Source organism: Ascaphus truei, chromosome 1 (genome assembly GCF_040206685.1).
Source record: "Ascaphus truei isolate aAscTru1 chromosome 1, aAscTru1.hap1, whole genome shotgun sequence".
NCBI lineage: Eukaryota > Metazoa > Chordata > Amphibia > Anura > Ascaphidae > Ascaphus > Ascaphus truei.
The window spans coordinates 160,492,226-160,511,000 of NC_134483.1; the positions used below are offsets into that span (position 1 = coordinate 160,492,226).

General features: G+C 46.5%; 1 protein-coding gene across 1 annotated transcript in view; it reads left to right on the forward strand.

Moving 5' to 3' along the window:
* The window catches only part of AK3 (adenylate kinase 3), a 42,144-nt gene that overhangs the window by 14,907 nt on the left and 8,462 nt on the right, over window positions 1–18,775 (forward strand). The window contains exons 2-4 of the mRNA XM_075596965.1: window positions 16,317–16,436; window positions 17,044–17,216; window positions 17,986–18,104. Of these exons, the coding sequence (XP_075453080.1) occupies window positions 16,317–16,436; window positions 17,044–17,216; window positions 17,986–18,104 (412 nt within the window). The remainder of the gene's footprint in view (window positions 1–16,316; window positions 16,437–17,043; window positions 17,217–17,985; window positions 18,105–18,775) is intronic.

Below are 18,775 nucleotides of genomic sequence, written 5' to 3' on the forward strand. Positions count from 1 at the left end.
TTTTTCTCCCTCTCCGTATTCTGTCCAGAAAAAGCAGAATGATTTCTCTTATCTGTGCAATGAGGTCACACCACACCTATTACTTCATGCTGTAAGCAGAGATAAAAGCATTGTGCAGCCTTCTGACAAGGGAAGTAAGACATTGGGGTGTACACTACGTCCTATTTTATTTTTCTGACTGGGAGGATTCTATCCCATTTCTGGTTTATTGTATGTAAAACATTTTTGGAGCGATTGCACCTTGGATAAAAATAGTAAGTTGCATTTGTTTACCGAGATGTTACAATAAATATCAGCTTTGCATTGAAGATCAGCGCAAAAAGACGAGGCGGCGTTCAAAAAAACCAAAAAACAGCTAAACTCACATACAGTAAGTGTATAAGCTTATGTGCTTTAGCAATTCATTGATTCAATTCTAAACTATGGCATAACTAGCTGAGAAGATGGAGAAACACTGATCTAGGTAATATAAAATAACAGTGAATGGTATTACCTAGATCAGCGTTTCCCAAATGGTGGGTCGCGACCCGGCACCGGGCCACGGCACCAAAATTGCCGGGTCGCAGCGAGGCTGGCCGCGCGGTGTCTCCTCCCAGCCCCCCCTCCCGCTGCTCGAGTTAAAAAAAAATAGCAGCGATTCCCCCTGCGGTCCCGCGCGCATGCGCAGGGCAAGCAGGGACCGCTCCCTTCCTCCCCCCCGCTCCCAACGTGGGACGGAGGCGGAAGTACTATCTCCTCTGCGGCCCGCTTCCTCCCGCGACCCGCTTCCAGAGCTCACCTCCCGTGGCACCCCCTCCTGAGCCCACCTCCCGTGGCACCCCCTCCCGAGCCCACCTACCGGGGCACCCCCTCCCGAGCCCATCTCCCGTGCCCCCAAGCCCACCTCCCGTCCCGGGCAGCAGGGGATATCGGGGGCAGCAGGGGAAAGCGTCCGGCCTCAAGGTAAGTCACCCCACCCAGTCACTGTCACCCACCCAGTCACTGTCACCCACCCAGTCACTGTCACCTACCCACCCAGTCACTGTCACCCACCCATTCACTGTCACCCACCCAGTCACTGTCACCCACCCACCCAGTCACTGTCACCCACCCAGTCACTGTCACCCACCCAGTCACTGTCACCCACCCAGTCACTGTCACCCACCCACCCAGTCACTGTCACCCACCCACCCAGTCACTGTCACCCACCCACCCAGTCACTGTCACCCACCCAGTCACTGTCACCCACCCAGTCACTGTCACCCACCCAGTCACTGTCACCCACCCAGTCACTGTCACCCACCCAGTCACTGTCACCCACCCAGTCACTGTCACCCACCCAGTCACTGTCACCCACCCAGTCACTGTCACCCACCCAGTCACTGTCACCCACCCAGTCACTGTCACCCACCCACCCACTGTCACCCACCCACCCAGTCACTGTCACACACCCACCCAGTCACTGTCACCCACCCACCCAGTCACTGTCAAGTCACTGTCACCCACCCAGTCACTGTCACCCACCCAGTCACTGTCACCCACCCACCCAGTCACTGTCACCCACCCACCCAGTCACTGTCACCCACCCAGTCACTGTCACCCACCCAGTCACTGTCACCCACCCAGTCACTGTCACCCACCCACCCAGTCACTGTCACCCACCCAGTCACTGTCACCCACCCACCCACTGTCACCCACCCACTGTCACCCACCCACCCAGTCACTGTCACCCACCCACACAGTCACTGTCACCCACCCACCCAGTCACTGTCAAGTCACTGTCACCCACCCAGTCACTGTCACCCACCCACCCAGTCACTGTCACCCACCCACCCAGTCACTGTCACCCACCCACCCAGTCACTGTCACCCACCCAGTCACTGTCACCCACCCAGTCACTGTCACCCACCCACTGTCACCCACCCACCCAGTCACTGTCACCCACCCACACAGTCACTGTCACCCACCCACCCAGTCACTGTCAAGTCACTGTCACCCACCCAGTCACTGTCACCCACCCACCCAGTCACTGTCACCCACCCACCCAGTCACTGTCACCCACCCAGTCACTGTCAAAGTCACTGTCACCCACCCAGTCACTGTCACCCACCCACCGTCTCCCACCCACCCAGTCACTCACCCACCGTCTCCCACACACCCACCCAGTCACTGCCTCCCACCCAAGTGTCCCAGTCCCCCCTCCCAGTCCCCCCTCCCCCTCCCACCCAGTCCCCCCTCCCACCCACCCAGTCCCAGTCCCCCCTCCCACCCACCCAGTCCCAGTCCCCCCTCCCACCCACCCAGTCCCAGTCCCCCCTCCCACCCACCCAGTCCCAGCCCCCCCTCCCACCCAGTCCCAGTCCCCCCTCCCACCCACCCAGTCCCAGTCCCCCCTCCCACCCACCCAGTGCTAGTCTCCCCCACCCAGTCCCCAGTCCCACCCAGTCCCAGTCCCCCCTCCCACCCACCCAGTCCCCCCTCCCACCCACCCAGTGCTAGTCTCCCCCACCCAGTCCCCAGTCCCACCCAGTCCCAGTCCCCCCTCCCACCCACCCAGTCCCCCCTCCCACCCACCCAGTCCCAGTCCCCTCTCCCACCCACCCAGTCCCAGTCCCCTCTCCCACCCACCCAGTCCCAGTCCCCTCTCCCACCCACCCAGTCCCAGTCCCCTCTCCCACCCACCCAGTCCCAGTGTTTGTGTGTGTGTAGCAGTGTCTGTGTGTGTGTGTGTAGCAGTGTCTCTGTGTGTGTGTAGCAGTGTGTGTGTAGCAGTGTGTGTGTAGCAGTGTCTCTGTGTGGCTGCTTGTGTGTGTGTCAGTGGCTGCGTGTGTGTTTATCAGTGGCTGTGTGTGTGTCAGTGGCTGCGTGTGTATCAGTGGCTGTGTGTGTGTGTATCAGTGGCTGTGTGTGTGTGTGTCTGTGCAGGCCCTATAGGCGATAAAATTTTTAGTGGGTCACGAAGGAGAAGTTCAAAAATAACCGGGTCACGGAAAAAAAAGTTTGGGAAACCCTGACCTAGATCAGTGTTTCTCCATCTTGTATATCTCAATATAAACTGCAGGTATGTCACAAACACAGCATTGCATTCTAGCAGTGTAACTTGATACTGTTGCTTTAGTGCTGCCTCATTGATTGATTGCATCCTTTCATTATCAGGCTGAAGCATTTTAGAGAGCTACTTAAGTAATTGTTTTGTTGTATCCATTTTTCCATTTCTGTGGCAGAAGAACTACTGTTGACAGATAACCGCTGCCACTAATTGTTTTTTTTTGTCACATCTATGTTGGAATATTTTTATTTGTCACAAATCATTCTTGTATTTCTTTGTAAACCATACTTGGAAAACATAGATTGTAAGCTCTTCAGGGTAGGTACTCTTTTTTCTAATGTCTACTTTTATGTATGAAGCACTTATGCCATAGTATAGGTCACATGTGTTACTGCTGCAAAGCGCTACATACATGCATACCTCAGTAAAGACACTGACTGTAAGCATCGACACTGACTTTGCAGCAGGGGAACCTGGTTTAATTCCCGGCGTAACCACCTTGTGACCTTGGGCAGGTCACTTTATCTCTGTGCTTCAGGCAACAAAATAATAGCTTGTAAAGTCATCTGGACAGGGACTGTGTCTTTTGTGTCTCTGTATTTTATCAGATGGTTTGACACCAGAGCAAATTTGGAGTAAAACTTGCCTTCTCACCTAGATAGGAGATACAATCTTGGCCATTATAGTGTATGGTCCCTTCTCAAGTGATAACCTATTGTTCTGCTTAAAGGGCTGCACCTGTGAGACCATTAACACAATGCTCAGTTGTTAGTGTATTGTTAGTGCTGCCATAAATGTCCTGAACTTTCCGAGCACTTTTTCTATTTAAGGGATCAACCAGAAACTCCATGCAATAAACAGATGTTATTACTAATGATCCAGAATACTAACTTGTAGTGGATATAAGCTTTTTCTACCACATTTCTTTCCTCAAAGCTGAATTATTTATTGTTGCTTATTCATAAATAATTTTTTCCTTTTGCTTGGGGTTTTGGCACTTTCCCCCCCCCCCCCCCTACCAAAAAACCACAGTGTATTATTTCACTTATGTAAAATTGGAAGATAAACAAAAGTCATTTTAAAGCTCTCTGCAGAACAACTAGTGCTAAATTGCTCTCCAAAGAGCACCATATTTCTCAGAGAAAATGATTTCACACAGCGCAACGGTGTTTATAAAATGTTTTCTTCTTTCGTGCACTAGTTCAGCAGACTTGATAAATGCTCCGATTGTTTCTCTTTTGTAATGCAAAATCCTGCACTGAGATGCTGATGTCCTACCCATTTCACGGCTCCTGGGTTACTGGAAGTCCTTTTTATCCTCCCGCGTTCATTTGTTCCATTGTCGTATTTGGAAAACGTAATCCTTATATTTTTAAAGGGTAATATTTTTTTTTTTTTTAATTTCCCAACTAGCCACAAATCAATCGGATTACCTGCACCCTAATGACTTACGATTTCTCGAGCCGATGTGCATGTATGTAAAATAAAAGACTTAAAAAATAAAAGGAGGGAAGGGTGGGAGAAACAAACCATTTATTTGTTAGCAAGACTAAAAATATTGTATCTGCTTCAGCTCTACTCCTATTGTCCCACCTCTGATTTTGTTTTGCATACTTTATAGTAGGCATGTAATGACCTCTAGGTGACATTGCTGCCTTGTTTGATAATTAACCTGAGAGTTTGACGTAAAGGAACAAGCTGTTTATATTCCAAGTATGGAAATACGATTGTAGCATGTTTGGATTGGGATTGGTTAAACTGTCATTTGTCTCAAGAAGGCTACATTTAGTATTCGGCTTGTGACCAAACCAGTTAAAGCTGCAGACCAAGCAATATCCTACATGGTTTTTTAAATCAGTTCTGTACTATGAGAAAATACTTGTAGCATTTTTTTTAAATGACTCTGAACGCCATTTTTTTTTTTTTATAACTTTGGTTTTATTGAGTTTTTCAGCAAAGAACATGTACAACAAAATCTTCATCATACATTGTACAAAGGAATTGTGTTACAAACTAACATTTCTCACAAACAGGTATTGGGATATAGCTAACAGAAAAATAAAAATAAAATAAAGGGGGGGGGGGATGTAGGGGAGAGAGGGGACAGGGAAGGTTGGAGGGGGATGGTGGTGTGGTGCGGGAGTCAACCCCACTAGGACTAATAGAATCGTGGAGTTTCAGCTCCTAAAGGTTGTTATATCCTTAGCCCTTCTAGGGGAACCTATCCACCCGATGTCTTAGATACCCACTTCACGAGCCTGCCGAGGGTGTTCTTGGCACTATGTGTTCTGCGTGATTCCTACACTCAGCGTTATTCAAGGGAAAACGCATCTATTACTATCAAAGCAGGATGGTATCCCTTCCTACTCCCGGGATGTCCCTCTGGTCCAACCAAGGTGTCCAGGTTTTTAGATAAATTTCTCCAGTGTCATTAACTAGACTTGTTAGTTTCTCCATCTGGCATACAAACCAAATTCTGTTCCGAATCTTGGGAATTAGGGGGATTTCGGGTTGCTTCCATAATGCTGCGATCTCGCAACTAGTTTATTACTTGATTTAGTCCACTCCAAGGACGGTCTGTTCAGCAGAAACCGCCACGGGTCCATGGAAATTTTAAGATTTAGAATCTTCTCAAGCCAATCTCTGATTTTTCGCCAAAGCGGTCTAATCCTCGGGCAGGACCACAGCATATGTAGCAAGTCAGCCGTTGCTCCGCACTGTCTAGGGCACAGGGGGGAGTACCCTGGTACGAATTTAGATAATTTCAAGGGAGTGTGATACCATCGCATTAAAACTTTATATGCGTTTTCCCTTAAAGTTGTGCATATAGAGCTCTTGGCAGATGCCGTAATTATTCTAGCCCACTCCTCAGTCTCTAGAACTTCACCTAGATCTCTCTCCCACTGATCCATGTACCTCAATTTGTGGTCATCTTGTACTCCTGAACCGATCACCTCTTTGTACAACAGCGATATGAGTCCCCTGGTATCCGTCTCAACCAGACAGAGCTTTTCAAACTTGGTTAGTGGGGGTCGTGGGGTAACGCTAATGTAAAATGCTCGCAGTTGGAGAAATCTAAATATTTCTGAGGGGGGGATGTTTGATTCCTCTCTAATTTGTGCAAAGGGCTTCATATCTTTGCTCCCCTCTAGGTCTCGGAGTCTATATATGCCTAATTGCTTCCAAATTGAAAATTCCTTTCTGTACAGGCCTGGAGCAAAATCAGGGTTGCCCCATAATGGAGTCATCAGAGATCCTCTAGATAGCAGATTACATTTACTTTTATTGGCCTCCCAGATGGCCAGCGAGTTCGCCACTGAGGCCAGCGGCTTATTCAGCAGCTTCAAGGCTGTTTTGGGTAACCATATCAAGCTTTTTAACTCTATTGGGGAGCAAGCTTCGCTTTCCAATGCAACCCACCTTTTCGAATCCGGGTTTACGTGCCATTGGGAGATTTGGCTTAATTGTGCCGCTTTGTAATAAGATAGCAGACAAGGTACCGCCAGGCCCCCTTCCAATGTTGGCTTTTTTAGAATCATACCCTTTACTCTCGGTTTTTTTCCTTCCCATATGAATTTGGATATAGCAGACTGAAGTGAGAGTATATTCGTCAGTCTGAGTGGCACCGGTAATGTCTGGAACAAATATAGTATGCGTGGGAGGAGAGTCATCTTTATACTATGTATCTGCCCGATCCATGAGATTTTAAAAGACGCCCACTTTCTCAGCTCTTCCTTCAGATCGCGGATCAGTTTGGGGAAGTTCGCCTGGTAGATACTATTGTAATCTTTGGGGATTATAACCCCTAGGTATTTCACCCCTTTCTTCGGCCAATTAAAGTTGAAATTGAGCTGTATCAACTTTTCTGTCTCTTTCGGGAGGCTTATATTCAGGGCTTCAGACTTAGATTGGTTGATCTTAAAGCCTGATATATCCTTAAAATTTCCTAGCAAGTTGAATAGGTTCGGTAAGGAAGTGAGCGGCCTTGTGATTGTCAGCAAGATATCATCTGCGTAAAGAGCTATCTTATGTGTTTGTGTGCTTGCCTCGATGCCTCCCACATCTGGATTATTTCTAATCTGTGCCGCTAAGGGGTCTATACACATTGCGAATAGAAGGGGGGATAATGGGCACCCCTGTCTGGTGCCGCTTCTGATTTGGAACGGGTCCGACGGAAATCCCTGGTGGATCACCCTGGCTGCCGGTCCCTGGTATAATGACAGGATAGCATTGATCACCCGCGCTCCCATCCCAAACTCTCCAAGCGTGGCCCTCAGATATGGCCAGTCAATCCTGTCGAAAGCTTTTTCAGCATCCAGACTCAACATCATAACTGGGATCTTACGTGTATTGGCTATATCTATCAGATCAATGATCCGTCGGGTGTTATCTGCAGCTTGTCGACCCTTAATAAACCCGACTTGATCTGGATGTATGAGTCTGGGCAGGATGTGACTTAATCGATTGGCCAGCAATTTAGCATATATTTTGATATCGGTGTTAATGAGCGAAATGGGCATGTAGCTTGAGCAATCTAATGGGTCTTTCCCAGGCTTAGAAATTACTGAGATGGACGCTTGGAGCATCTGATCCGGGAATGCAGCCCCGTCTAGCACCGCATTGAACAGTCTGAGGAGGTGAGGCCCCAGGAGCTCAATGTATTTTTTATAATAAAGGTTGGAGAACCCATCAGGTCCAGGTGCCTTGGCGGGTTTGAGGCTCTGGATAACCTGGGTAAGTTCCTCTAGAGTAAAATCTGCTCCTAAAACTTCCCTTTCCGAACCACTCAGTCTTGGTAGGTGTGCGCCCTTCAGGAAATCCTTCATGGCCTTTTGGTTTTACCATTATGTGCCACCTTTTCACCATTATAGAGGTTCTCATAGAAACTCCTGAATTCCTCCACTATCCGTTTTGGGTTAGCTGTTTTGGCTCCTGTTTTTAGCCTTAACTCCCGAATACTATAATTTGGCTGTCTATTCCTCAATTTGTTGGCCAGTAAGGTATCTGGTTTGTTTGACTTATCATAGAATAGCCTTTTGGACCAACTCACCGTGTTGTCTGCCTGGGAGGTCAAGACTAGGTTAAGCTCGACTCTAGTATCTTGAATTTCTTTGAGAAGGGCCGGACTCTGATCTCGTTTATGTTTGAGTAGTAATTCTCTAAGCTTATTTTGTAAGGTACAGGCATACCCCGCTTTAACATACGCAATGGGACCGGAGCATGTATGTAAAGTGAAAATGTACTTAAAGTGAAGCACTACTTTTTTTCCACTTACGTTGCATGTACTGTACAGTACTGCAGACATCATATATATGCATAACTGATGTAAATAATGCATTTGTAACCAAAATAAATACTGTATTGATTTTCCAATTCCTTTCTCTTTTTTTTTTTAGCCGCTAATTTAATTAGGGTCCCCCTCAAGGTTGCCTTGTGTGCTTCCCACAGTACAAGGTGGGATTGAACACTACCCGTATTAATTTGGAAAAATTGATCTATCTCTTTACTAATTATTTGTTCGGACCCTGGGACCTTCAACAGTGCCTCATTAAGTTTCCAATTTGCTCCCGGTCTGTCCAGAAATTTTTGTGTGCACCGTAGCTCTATAGGTGCGTGATCCGACCATAAAATATCATGGATCCCTGAGTGGGGGATCTTCGGGACCAGTCTGCTAGAGACAAAGAAGTAATCGATTCTGCTATAGGATAAATAGGGGTGCGAGAAAAGGTGTAATCTCTTTCTAACGGGTGCATCTCCCTCCAAATGTCTATTAGTTGGCTATCCCTAAGACCTTTCAGGAGGGCATCTATATATGACTTTTTGTTAGCCTTATGGGGGCCTGACCTGTCCATCCCTGGGTTGATCGCTACATTGAGATCCCCTGCCACAATTAAATCACCCTTGGCCACTGATCTCAGTGTGTCAAAGAACCCGTTAATGAATGAGGGGTCTTGCTCACATGGAGCGTATATCGTAGCCAGCGTTATAGGCTGGGCTTGTATAGTGCCTACTAAGATTAGGTATCTACCTTCTTTATCTCTCTTAACCACCTCTTCTATAAATGGGACGTTGTTATGAAGCAGGATTGCCACTCCTCTCTTCTTTACCGTCCTTGCAGAGGAAAGGTAAAACCGCTTAAAGCTCTTATCCCAAAATTTGGGGGCACTTTTGCCGCTAAAGTGCGTCTCTTGTAGAAACACTACGTCGGCCCGCTTGCGTTTGTAATCCGCTATAGCTAATCGGCGTTTGCCCGGGCTATTTAAACCTTTAGTGTTGTAGGAGATCATAGTCAACGACATAGTGTAGTGGGGTTGTTGTTATCGCTATAAGTGCTGTCTATATTGTAGGCCCCTATAGCCTCTGAGCTCTCGGGTCCAGCTACTTCAGTCGGGGGTTGCGCCCGCACCACAGAGGGAGGGGGTGGAAGGGGGGGGTGGGGAAGGGTAGGGGGGAACAAAACAATTGAGGGTCCGAAGCTGACCTTGGTCAGCAATGGTCCCTTGGCCCTCAGGCGAACCTTGCGCCCTGGAATGCCCGGTGGGGGCTTCCTAACTCCCAACCACATCTCGTGGCCGGGTGCCGAGGGACTTGTCTGTGCATGATGGAGTGACCCATTCGTGCACAGCTTGAGTCGCAGGCGGCCGGCCCAGGTGGTCCCGAACCCGGCACCATCTACGCAATATATGTAAGCAATATAGAAAGAGAAAGAGGGAGCAACGCCTCTCCCCTTCCTCTCCCTCTCTCTTAGGCATACGTTATGTGTCATAGCAAACCGACATGTGTAAATCACAAAAACTATTTACAGTGAAACAGTAGAACTAGTTATGTCTTTTTCGTCTTCCCCAGCCTTCTTTGTGTCGTCTCCCAATATGACTGGTGGCGATCATAGTGTCCCAATAGAGTATGCGGTGTGTGGCCCCCCTCTCCTCTCAGCCGTGGGCTAATCCCGTGGGGGTCTCCCCCTTACGCTAAGTGTGACCTAGAGTTAACAATTATGATAGACAGAGTAGTGAAAAGTCTCGGACTGTAGCCTCCATCATCTCTCCTGTGCGTATCGTTTATTCACGTCATCCCTCCCCCCCCTTCCCTTGCTACCGGACTCTTTGACTCCATAGAGGGGGTGCTGATTGTTCTGGAGTCTTCGGGTAAATGGTGTCCGGTCCCGGAGCAGCGACCATGTGTGGCGATGTCTCTTTAGATAGCCACCCCTCTCGACGATACAGCCCCGAACTCCCCGCTCCTCCTCTCAGGAGTTCCCGACTGTAAGGGTTGGAGAGAGATGTTAATTATATAACAATGTATAGGGACATTACTCCCTGAGAGGGAACCACCTTCAGCTTACTCTTCCCATCTATTCAACTTCCAAGCTCTCTCACATGTGATTATCATCCTCTCTCCCTCTCCTGTCTCTTCCAGAAGCAGGGCCCTTTCTCTTGTTTACAAGGGTGTTCTCTCGTCTTTGCATATCCCCTTTCTAGATTCTCTATTCGTCCCTCCCCCGCCCTTTCTTACCCCCCTCCTGCTTTTCCTCTCCCTGTTCTCTCCTCCTTCCCCACTACTCTTCGTCCCTTCCACCTGTCATTTTTCCCTTCTCTGACCCCTTCCTGCTCTCTCCGGTTGCCTTCCCAACCTCCCTCCTCTCTCCTCTTACCATCCTCTGCGCCTCCTCCTGGGCACCTCCTCCCCCCTCCCCTCCCTTCCCCCCCCTCTCCCCTCTCCTCCCCTCCCCACCCTACCTGCTATAGAGATCAACTTATGTAGTGCTGCTGGAGTCTGTGTTGCTCATCCTCCTGTTCCAATCCGGCTTCTGCTTCCTCCGTCGTCACGGTTCCTGTTCCGCTTCCAGTCCTTCTGATAAATGGGTCCCCCGGATCTGTTTGCTGCTTCAGGTCATCTTTTCGCCACACGGGGGCACCCTCCGCCAGTCTAACGATCGACTGACCTTCAGTCAAAATGCCGCCGTCATCCACTAGGTGTCTCTCTCCGGTCGGACTCCCAATGCCAGAAGCAAGATGGCCGCGGCTCCAGTTCCCGCCACCAGGGGATCCCTGTGACAGCCTTCTTCCCCAGCTTTAAGAAAATGGCCGCACCCTGCTCTTCCCGCCACCAGAGGGGATCAGATCACCAAGTACTTCTCTCTGTTAGAATTTGGGCCGGGGAAGGCTCCTTAAAATCCTGGCACGGGGACAGAGAGCCACGAGGCAGCCCTCAGTCTTTGCGCTTGCTCCCTGATGGCTCCACACGCTGCCAGGAAGCCGCCGGAGTAGGAGCTTCATCGGGGGCCTGTCGTTCGGGGCTCGGGGGAGAGACCGGTAAGTCCAACTTTTTTAAGAATTCTGCGCCTCCTTCTAGATGTTTCAGGGTAATGGCCACTCCGTTTTTGATTACCATTAAGCCGAAGGGAAAAAGCCAGCGGTAGCGAATTCCATGATCCCTTAGGGCTCTGGTGACAGCTGCGAGAGCTCTCCTTTTTAACAGGGTTTGTGGGGCCAGATCCTGGAAGACCTGCAGTCTCACCCCTTCAAATTCCAGGGTCTTGGCAGCTCGGGCAATTTGGCACACCTTATCTTTAATTTTGAAATAATGAAGCCTAATGATGATGTCCCTCGGGGGGGTCACCCTGTTGTGGTCTAGACCTCAGGGCCCGTTGACATCTGTCGAATTGCAGTTCCGCCTCACTTTTATCTGGCAATATATGTTGGAGCCAGTTTGCGGTGAAGTCCTCTGGATCTGACACGGATTCCGGGACCCCTCGCAGGCGTATGTTGTTACGCCTGTCCCGGTTCTCCACGTCCTCCTGCCGGTCCTGCAAGTCAGCAATCTGTCTGTGTATTTGGGCCATAGACTTGTCATTTTTTTGAAGGTAAGTAGCATGTGCGTCTACTTTATTCTCAAGTGTGTTTGTTCTCTCACCTATGCTGTCTATGTCCTGCCTAAGCTTCCATAATTCCTTTTGGAAGAAGGTCTTCATGTCCGAACAAAATGCCTTCATATCAGTTCTCGTGACCCAGTCCTGATCTGCGGCCCCCACTCTGCTTGCGGGTCTGCTCGTGGACCTGTCGCTTTCAGAGTCCGAGCCCGCCATTTGCCCACTGTCTTCCCCTCCACTTACTAGCGTCGGCTCTCCTTTTTGGAAATAGTCGGTTACCACGGAGGTTCTTTTGCGTGTAGCCACTTTCTTTGGCATCCTTAGGTGTTCCGAATTCTAAGCTGCTGTGTTTCACTGCTGATCGTCGTTTTTTTATGCTTTTATTATTTAATATTGGTGCCGGCTGGGACTGAGCCTCTCACTTAGGCATCCATAACCCTAGCCGCCGCGTATGCGCCTCTTTTCTTTATTTTTTTAATCTTAGGTGGCCATGCATTAGGGAGCTCAAACATCAGAGGAGGCGTTTCTGCCCAGTGGCTGTCTGATTCTAACAGCAGTTTAGTGAGGCAAGGTGATCTCTCCCCCTCCTCCCCCAGTTGCAGCACTCCGCTCCTCTACTCTGCTTTTCTTGATTTCAGGAAACCAAATTGTACCAATTTGTTGTTGCAGGCAGTGTAGTGTCTTTTAAATTAGCTTTTGCAGGTGGTTTTACAGTCTCAGCCGCTCCGTGGCTTGGTTAGGCCGCTTTTTTTTTTTCCCCTGTATATTTATTTATTTATTGGCCTGTGGGGAGCTGTTTCTTTAAATCAGCCCTGCGGCGGCCATTTTGGATTTGGCAGACACGCAGGCTGGAACGCAGGGAGCCCGGCGGTTCCGGTCCCTGCTGCAGCTCTGCCCAGACCCCCCCTCGGAGGTACAGGAAGGCGGAGGGGGTGCTGGAATGCCGGGGGTAGACTGGGACAGCCCACAGCTCACCCCGCGCGGCCGCTGGTCAGGGGTAGATAAATGCGGTGCTCAGCCCCCTCTCCTTTACTGAGCGGCCATTTTAAGCAGCCAGCAACCGCACCTCTTCGGCAAGCACCACCTATGGCCTCAATCCTCCGCCCCCCCCACAGCGGAGTGTAGTGTACAGATGAAGGGAGGAACAGAGAGGCGCTCTCCGACCGGGGGCAGGTATGTCTGTCTACTATATGTACCCTAAATCTGGCAGCTCACGTTAGTCTGGCGGCAGCACTCAGTTGTGTTTTCTCCACCGGCTCACCGCATCTCAGCCTGCCCTGGAACTCAGCATTCAGGCGCCATTTTGTGGGATTAGTCAGCGTTTTGCGGGGCTGCCGATTATGTGGGCATAAGGTTTGATCTCCCCACAATAATACTGTAATAAGTCCTGATTTGGATAGAGAGAGTTTTCCCCCTGCTGAGAATAGCTTTTAAAGGGTTTCTTAAGTATTTTTTCTGCCTTTATTTTCGTTTTGTTGGGGCCTTTAGGACGGAGCTCTCCTGCCACACGTCTATCCTGCCTGGTGTCTTGGCCACGCCCCTCTGAACGCCATTTTTAATGCATTGTAATTTAACAAGCATTTTTTGTTTCTATAGCAACCTCTTACAAAGTCACATCCTCTTCCTCTTCTGAAACAGCTATACTGGATCTTCCCCCCCTCCCCCCACCACCCTGTCGGGGGTCACCCCTTCCTTCCTGATGCCCTATTCGCCACATGTGGCAAATGTATTTGACACCACTATCCTAAACCATTTAGAAAAAGGAATATTGACTGCAGATAAATTAATGTATTAACTCTGGCTTCATTAGGCAACCCTGTCCTTATCAGAGAGCCAATACAGATAAGGGGAGTGAGTGAGAAGGGGGACCCTGGCTATACAATCACTCGCTGATCTCACAGTGACATCACACAGAAGAGGGAACAGCCAGAGGGAATCAAACCTCTCCCAAGTCTCCTCATCTTATTAAAGAATATCTATAGGTAGAGGTACCATGTTTGTCCCGGCAAAAACCAGGACATGTAGCGCATGCACAGTCGCGCTCGTGACACGGCAAGCACCGACTGCGCATGCGCAATGAGTGCTTGCCGGTCGCTTATGTGCATGCACGATCCGCTCGGAGATTGCTGGTCGCGCTTGCGCGGCCTGCACAGATTAGAAAACCGGGACGGAGGCCTAAAAATTGGTCACCTTACATATAGGTGTCTGATTTTTGATATTTTTTTTTAAAAAGACCTCAATCCCCTTAACCTTGTCAGTGGCATCAGTACACTTTGGTGTTGGGGGGGAATTGCCCCTTTAAGTCCAAGTACTTCAGAGCAAAGTAGTTTCAAGAAGATGACATCATGATGGAGGCTGAGTTTGAGTCAGTAATCGGCTAACTTGCAGGTACTGTAATTGGTGTAACTGTTCCCTTTCTGATGATCTAATGCAGTACTTCATGGTCCCTTTCCAAAAGCCCTCTTAATAGATCGAGTGACAGGAGCCAACTGTGTATTGCTGACACCTCTGGCACTCGGGGGCTTTACAAACCACACGTTGCGCATTAGCCATCTGATATGCTGTGTAGTTAGTAGAAAAAGGGTACATAAATGATGGTGATTACATATTTTATTTTCTGTTTCTTGTAATCTCTCTTTATAGATAAACATTAGATGTAAAAAAAAAAAATTGCTTTGGTTTTTATTTTATGGACATGTAAAACCTACAATTAAAAATAAATAAATGAGACAAAAAAAGGCAAATATATTTATCTGTCAATTAAGTGTTAATTGTTTAATTCCTCTTCTGCTATTTTCTCCCCATGGTCATCAAAGAATAAAGACCTTATAATAAAGTATAGGGTAACATTGCACATATGTCAATCGAGCAAAATGAAAAAGAACAATCACTTGGTGGACCTGATTTAACAAAAAAAATAGTTTTTATATTATTTCCCAAATGAAAGCATGTTTTTAATAGCTTTGAGGTGTTACAGTGATATGTTTGATCAGTATAATACTAGCAATCTCTGCCAGGCACACACACAATGAACCTCTATTTCAGGGGTGGCCAATCTGTGGCTTGCGACGGCATGTGGAATGGCTCACCTGAAGAATATACATTTTCGAAATGATCACAATTATAATAACTTTAACAATTAAAAACATCAAATAAATCAATTTTAATAATTCGATTTTGTTATTCCCCACATTTGTTTTGTGAGCAGACATTTTTGTCCAGTACAGGTTTGTATGAACAGGGTGCAGTCTGCAAACTGGTCACTAAAAGGCAAGTTCAGAAATCAACCTGTGACATTTTAATTTCAGATTCTTCTTCTTTTTTTTTTTTTTTTATAAATATTACAATGTTTTTATTTTTTTACTTTTGGATTTGTTTAGGTTTAGCCATTTATTGGCACACCTGGGGAAAAAAAAAAACCTGCTCTATTTTCTTCATGAATTTCCCCCTCTCCTACAACTGGGTGGTTCCTATTGCCTGAATGCTCTGTCATTCTCCCAAACCTCGAATTAATGACTGGCTTCCAGAGATAATCACTTGGTTATCTTTAGGGTTTTTGAGGTAATGACGGTGGCAAAGAAGCTGTAAGACGGTCAGAGAGAGGAGCGTTATGAACACAACTCCCATGGACTGCAAACGTTGCAGGCGTCACATGATGCAAACAGGCTGTCGGGAGGCATTTGAAATCCTTTGTTGACGACATAAAAACATGCAATGCATGTGATTGCAGACGTAATGTTTTATATCCATGACCTTTCTCTCTTTTTTTTTTTGCTTGATCATAATTTCATGAATGTTTTGCGTAAAGAAGAATGTAATGAGAAGAGTTCTTTCTTTTACAGAAAAATACGCTGTAAAAACAGCAGTTGTGAGCCAAAGCTTTGAAAATATATTACCATGTGTTGCATAATTTGAATAGAAATTCTTTTCAATCCAATTTTAATAAAAAACGATGATCTAAAATCATATGCAACGCCGTATTTTTTTATTTTTTTTTAAATATAGAACCGTGATCCATAAAAACAATGACAAAGTGCCATTATGTACTGTAGCCCTCATCTGAAGTGCAAGTAAGTAGGGTAAACAATACCTACATATCCACTGAAAGGGGTAAGAGCAGTGTAATATGCAATGATAATAATCAATGATACATACTGATCATGAGGGAGCAAGATGCTCCATGATGACTGGTGACCAGGGCCGAATGCTGGAATCACAGCAACATCGCAATGAAGCCTCGTACATTACGTCAGTAGATATCATATTGGTGAAATGTGTTTCGTTCATAGATTTTTGTTTCATGTATTTTTTTTATTTTTTTTTATTTCTGTCATTCTCTTTTTGTTTTATTTTTTGGACATTACAATGTTTTCTTATAATAATGCAAATGAAATGTAAATAATGTGCGTGTTTTCACAGAAATTGGTGGTGTTGCCAAGTCTTATATTGACCAAGGTCAGCTTGTTCCAGATGATGTCATCACCCAGCTCATACTACAAGAGATCGGCGGCATGAGACAAAACTACTGGCTGCTGGATGGTAAGTGCTTGTTATCCATGAGAGGAGCTTGTGTGATGTATTCCCAGCGCCACTGCACCGATAGGGTCAACAGTATAATTTACTCTGTCACTTTAATCCATTGTGCTGGAGAACCAATGCCGGTGTCCTCACTAGGATAAGGGATACCGATTATTATTAAATATTACTTATAAAAGATTTGCAGGTGCTGAAATAGAGAAACTTCTGCCATCTCACATGCAACTTGATCAAAGTGATTAGAGACTATACAAACCTCCCCCACACATTGCAAATACGTTGATTAATTTTTAACAGACTGTATTCGATCTCCATCACCATTGTGACAGTATATTGCCTACTGGTAGCTTGAATTAGAATGGGTAGGGTTGTCCTTTATAAATATAAGATACAGCAAGGTTAATTAGAATGCCATTTCTTGAATATCTTCTTTTTGTTTTTATAGAAGTGGTCAAATATGGGAATATATATAAGATTACCCTCCCAAATAGTTTTTATACATTCATAAAATGTATATCTAAAAATGAAAAGTTCATTTTTGGTTAAGATTGGAATAGTGTAAAGCACAATGCAAATCAAGTTTATTTGTTTTTTATTTATTCTAAAATAGGTTTTCCGCGGACGGTCCCCCAGGCAGAAGCTCTGGATAAAGCTCATAAAATAGACTCTGTGATTGACCTGAATGTGCCATTTCAAACTATTAGGGAGCGCCTCACTGCACGATGGATTCACCCCGGCAGTGGCAGGGTGTACAACACCGAATTCAACCCACCCAAAGTTCTGGTAATGTCTGATTTATAGGTTAAACCCCCAAAAAACTCATCCACATCACCACCCAGTTGTCACTCTTGCAAGGCTCTCCACACAACCCATGAGTGCCATCCCAACTAGTTTTGCGGCCCTTGCCAAGGTTAAAGGAAACCCGCCACGCACCTAATCTCTCACACTGTAGAATTAACGTCTAGAGCAGTGATTCCCAACCGTGGAATCCTGGGACTCCTTGAAGCAGTCTCAGGGGTTCCTCCTATGGACCACAGACCCCCCCCCCCAGGGGTGGGATTTTTTGGTATGTATTTTGTAGGGTGGATAGAGAGAGTGGAGTAAATGACGGAAGGTAGGGGCGAGTGAGAGAAAGAGGAGGGAGTAAGAGTGAGACGCAGGGGATAAATACATGCGAGGCGGGAGGGGGGAAAGTTAGTGAGATGGATGGGAGAGAAATACATGGGTAAAGGGTGGGAAATAGAGGTGGCTCGTGAGGTGTGAAATGTTGTGACTGACCCCTGTCGAACCTAATATGTGTCAGCCAGATAGGGGTTCCCCGAGATTTTTCAAAATACTTCAAGGGTTCCTCCAAACAAAAAAGGTTGGAAATCACTGGTCTAGAGAGCAAATGTAATTGTTGTTCATTGCGTATTCTAAAATTTTGTGCACCCTCTTTGGAGTCTTGAGTTGTGGGAGGGTGTACTGTGCTTGAATGCACATACTTGTGTCACAAGATGTTAAACCGTCATTCGCTTTTGATATTGTGGGGTTTTTATTTCATTATTAATAGGGGATTGATGACGTCACTGGAGAGCCTCTTAGTCAACGTGAAGATGACAAGCCAGAAACCGTAATCAAGAGACTAAAGGCCTATGAGGCTCTTACCAAGCCGGTCCTGGAATACTATCAGTGAGTAGTACATTTTATATTTTTAGAATCCTTGTGACATTTAAAGAAAGTCCCATGTAGCTGGTCAAAAATGTTTTAAACCACTTTTCAATGTAATTGCTTCATTAGACTCCGTCCCATTCAAAATAACGGTCTTACTTATTTGTAACTTGTGAAAAATGAATTAGGCGCTTCTTGTCGGCAACATTGGATTCAAGCATTACAGCATTTGTTTAATTAATGATGGCACCATAATTATTTTGCATGCAACGAAGGGAGCAAAAAAAATAAAATAAAAAAATCTAAACTATTTAGAAGTCAAACAGTACTATCGCCAAACATTATTTAAAGATTGTAAAAAATCTTTGAAAGCTTTTGTTTACCTTGGAAATGTAACGTAAAATGCTTATACCCTGGTTTCTCAACGCATAAGATTTAAGTAAAGCGTGTGTGTGTGTGTGTGTGTGTGTGTTAAGACTCATTCTATTCTATTCTCCAGCTGACATGTGACCACTGACTTCCAGTTTGGAGAGATTAAAAATAAATGGCAATTATTTAGTTAGCCTATCCCAGGGGAAATGTGTATATAGTATTTAAGATGCATTAGGCAGCGCTTATAGTGACGGCGACGTCGCGGCAAAACAAATGCATTGCCGCCGTCGCGTGCGCTTATAGTAAGAGCGACGGATTGG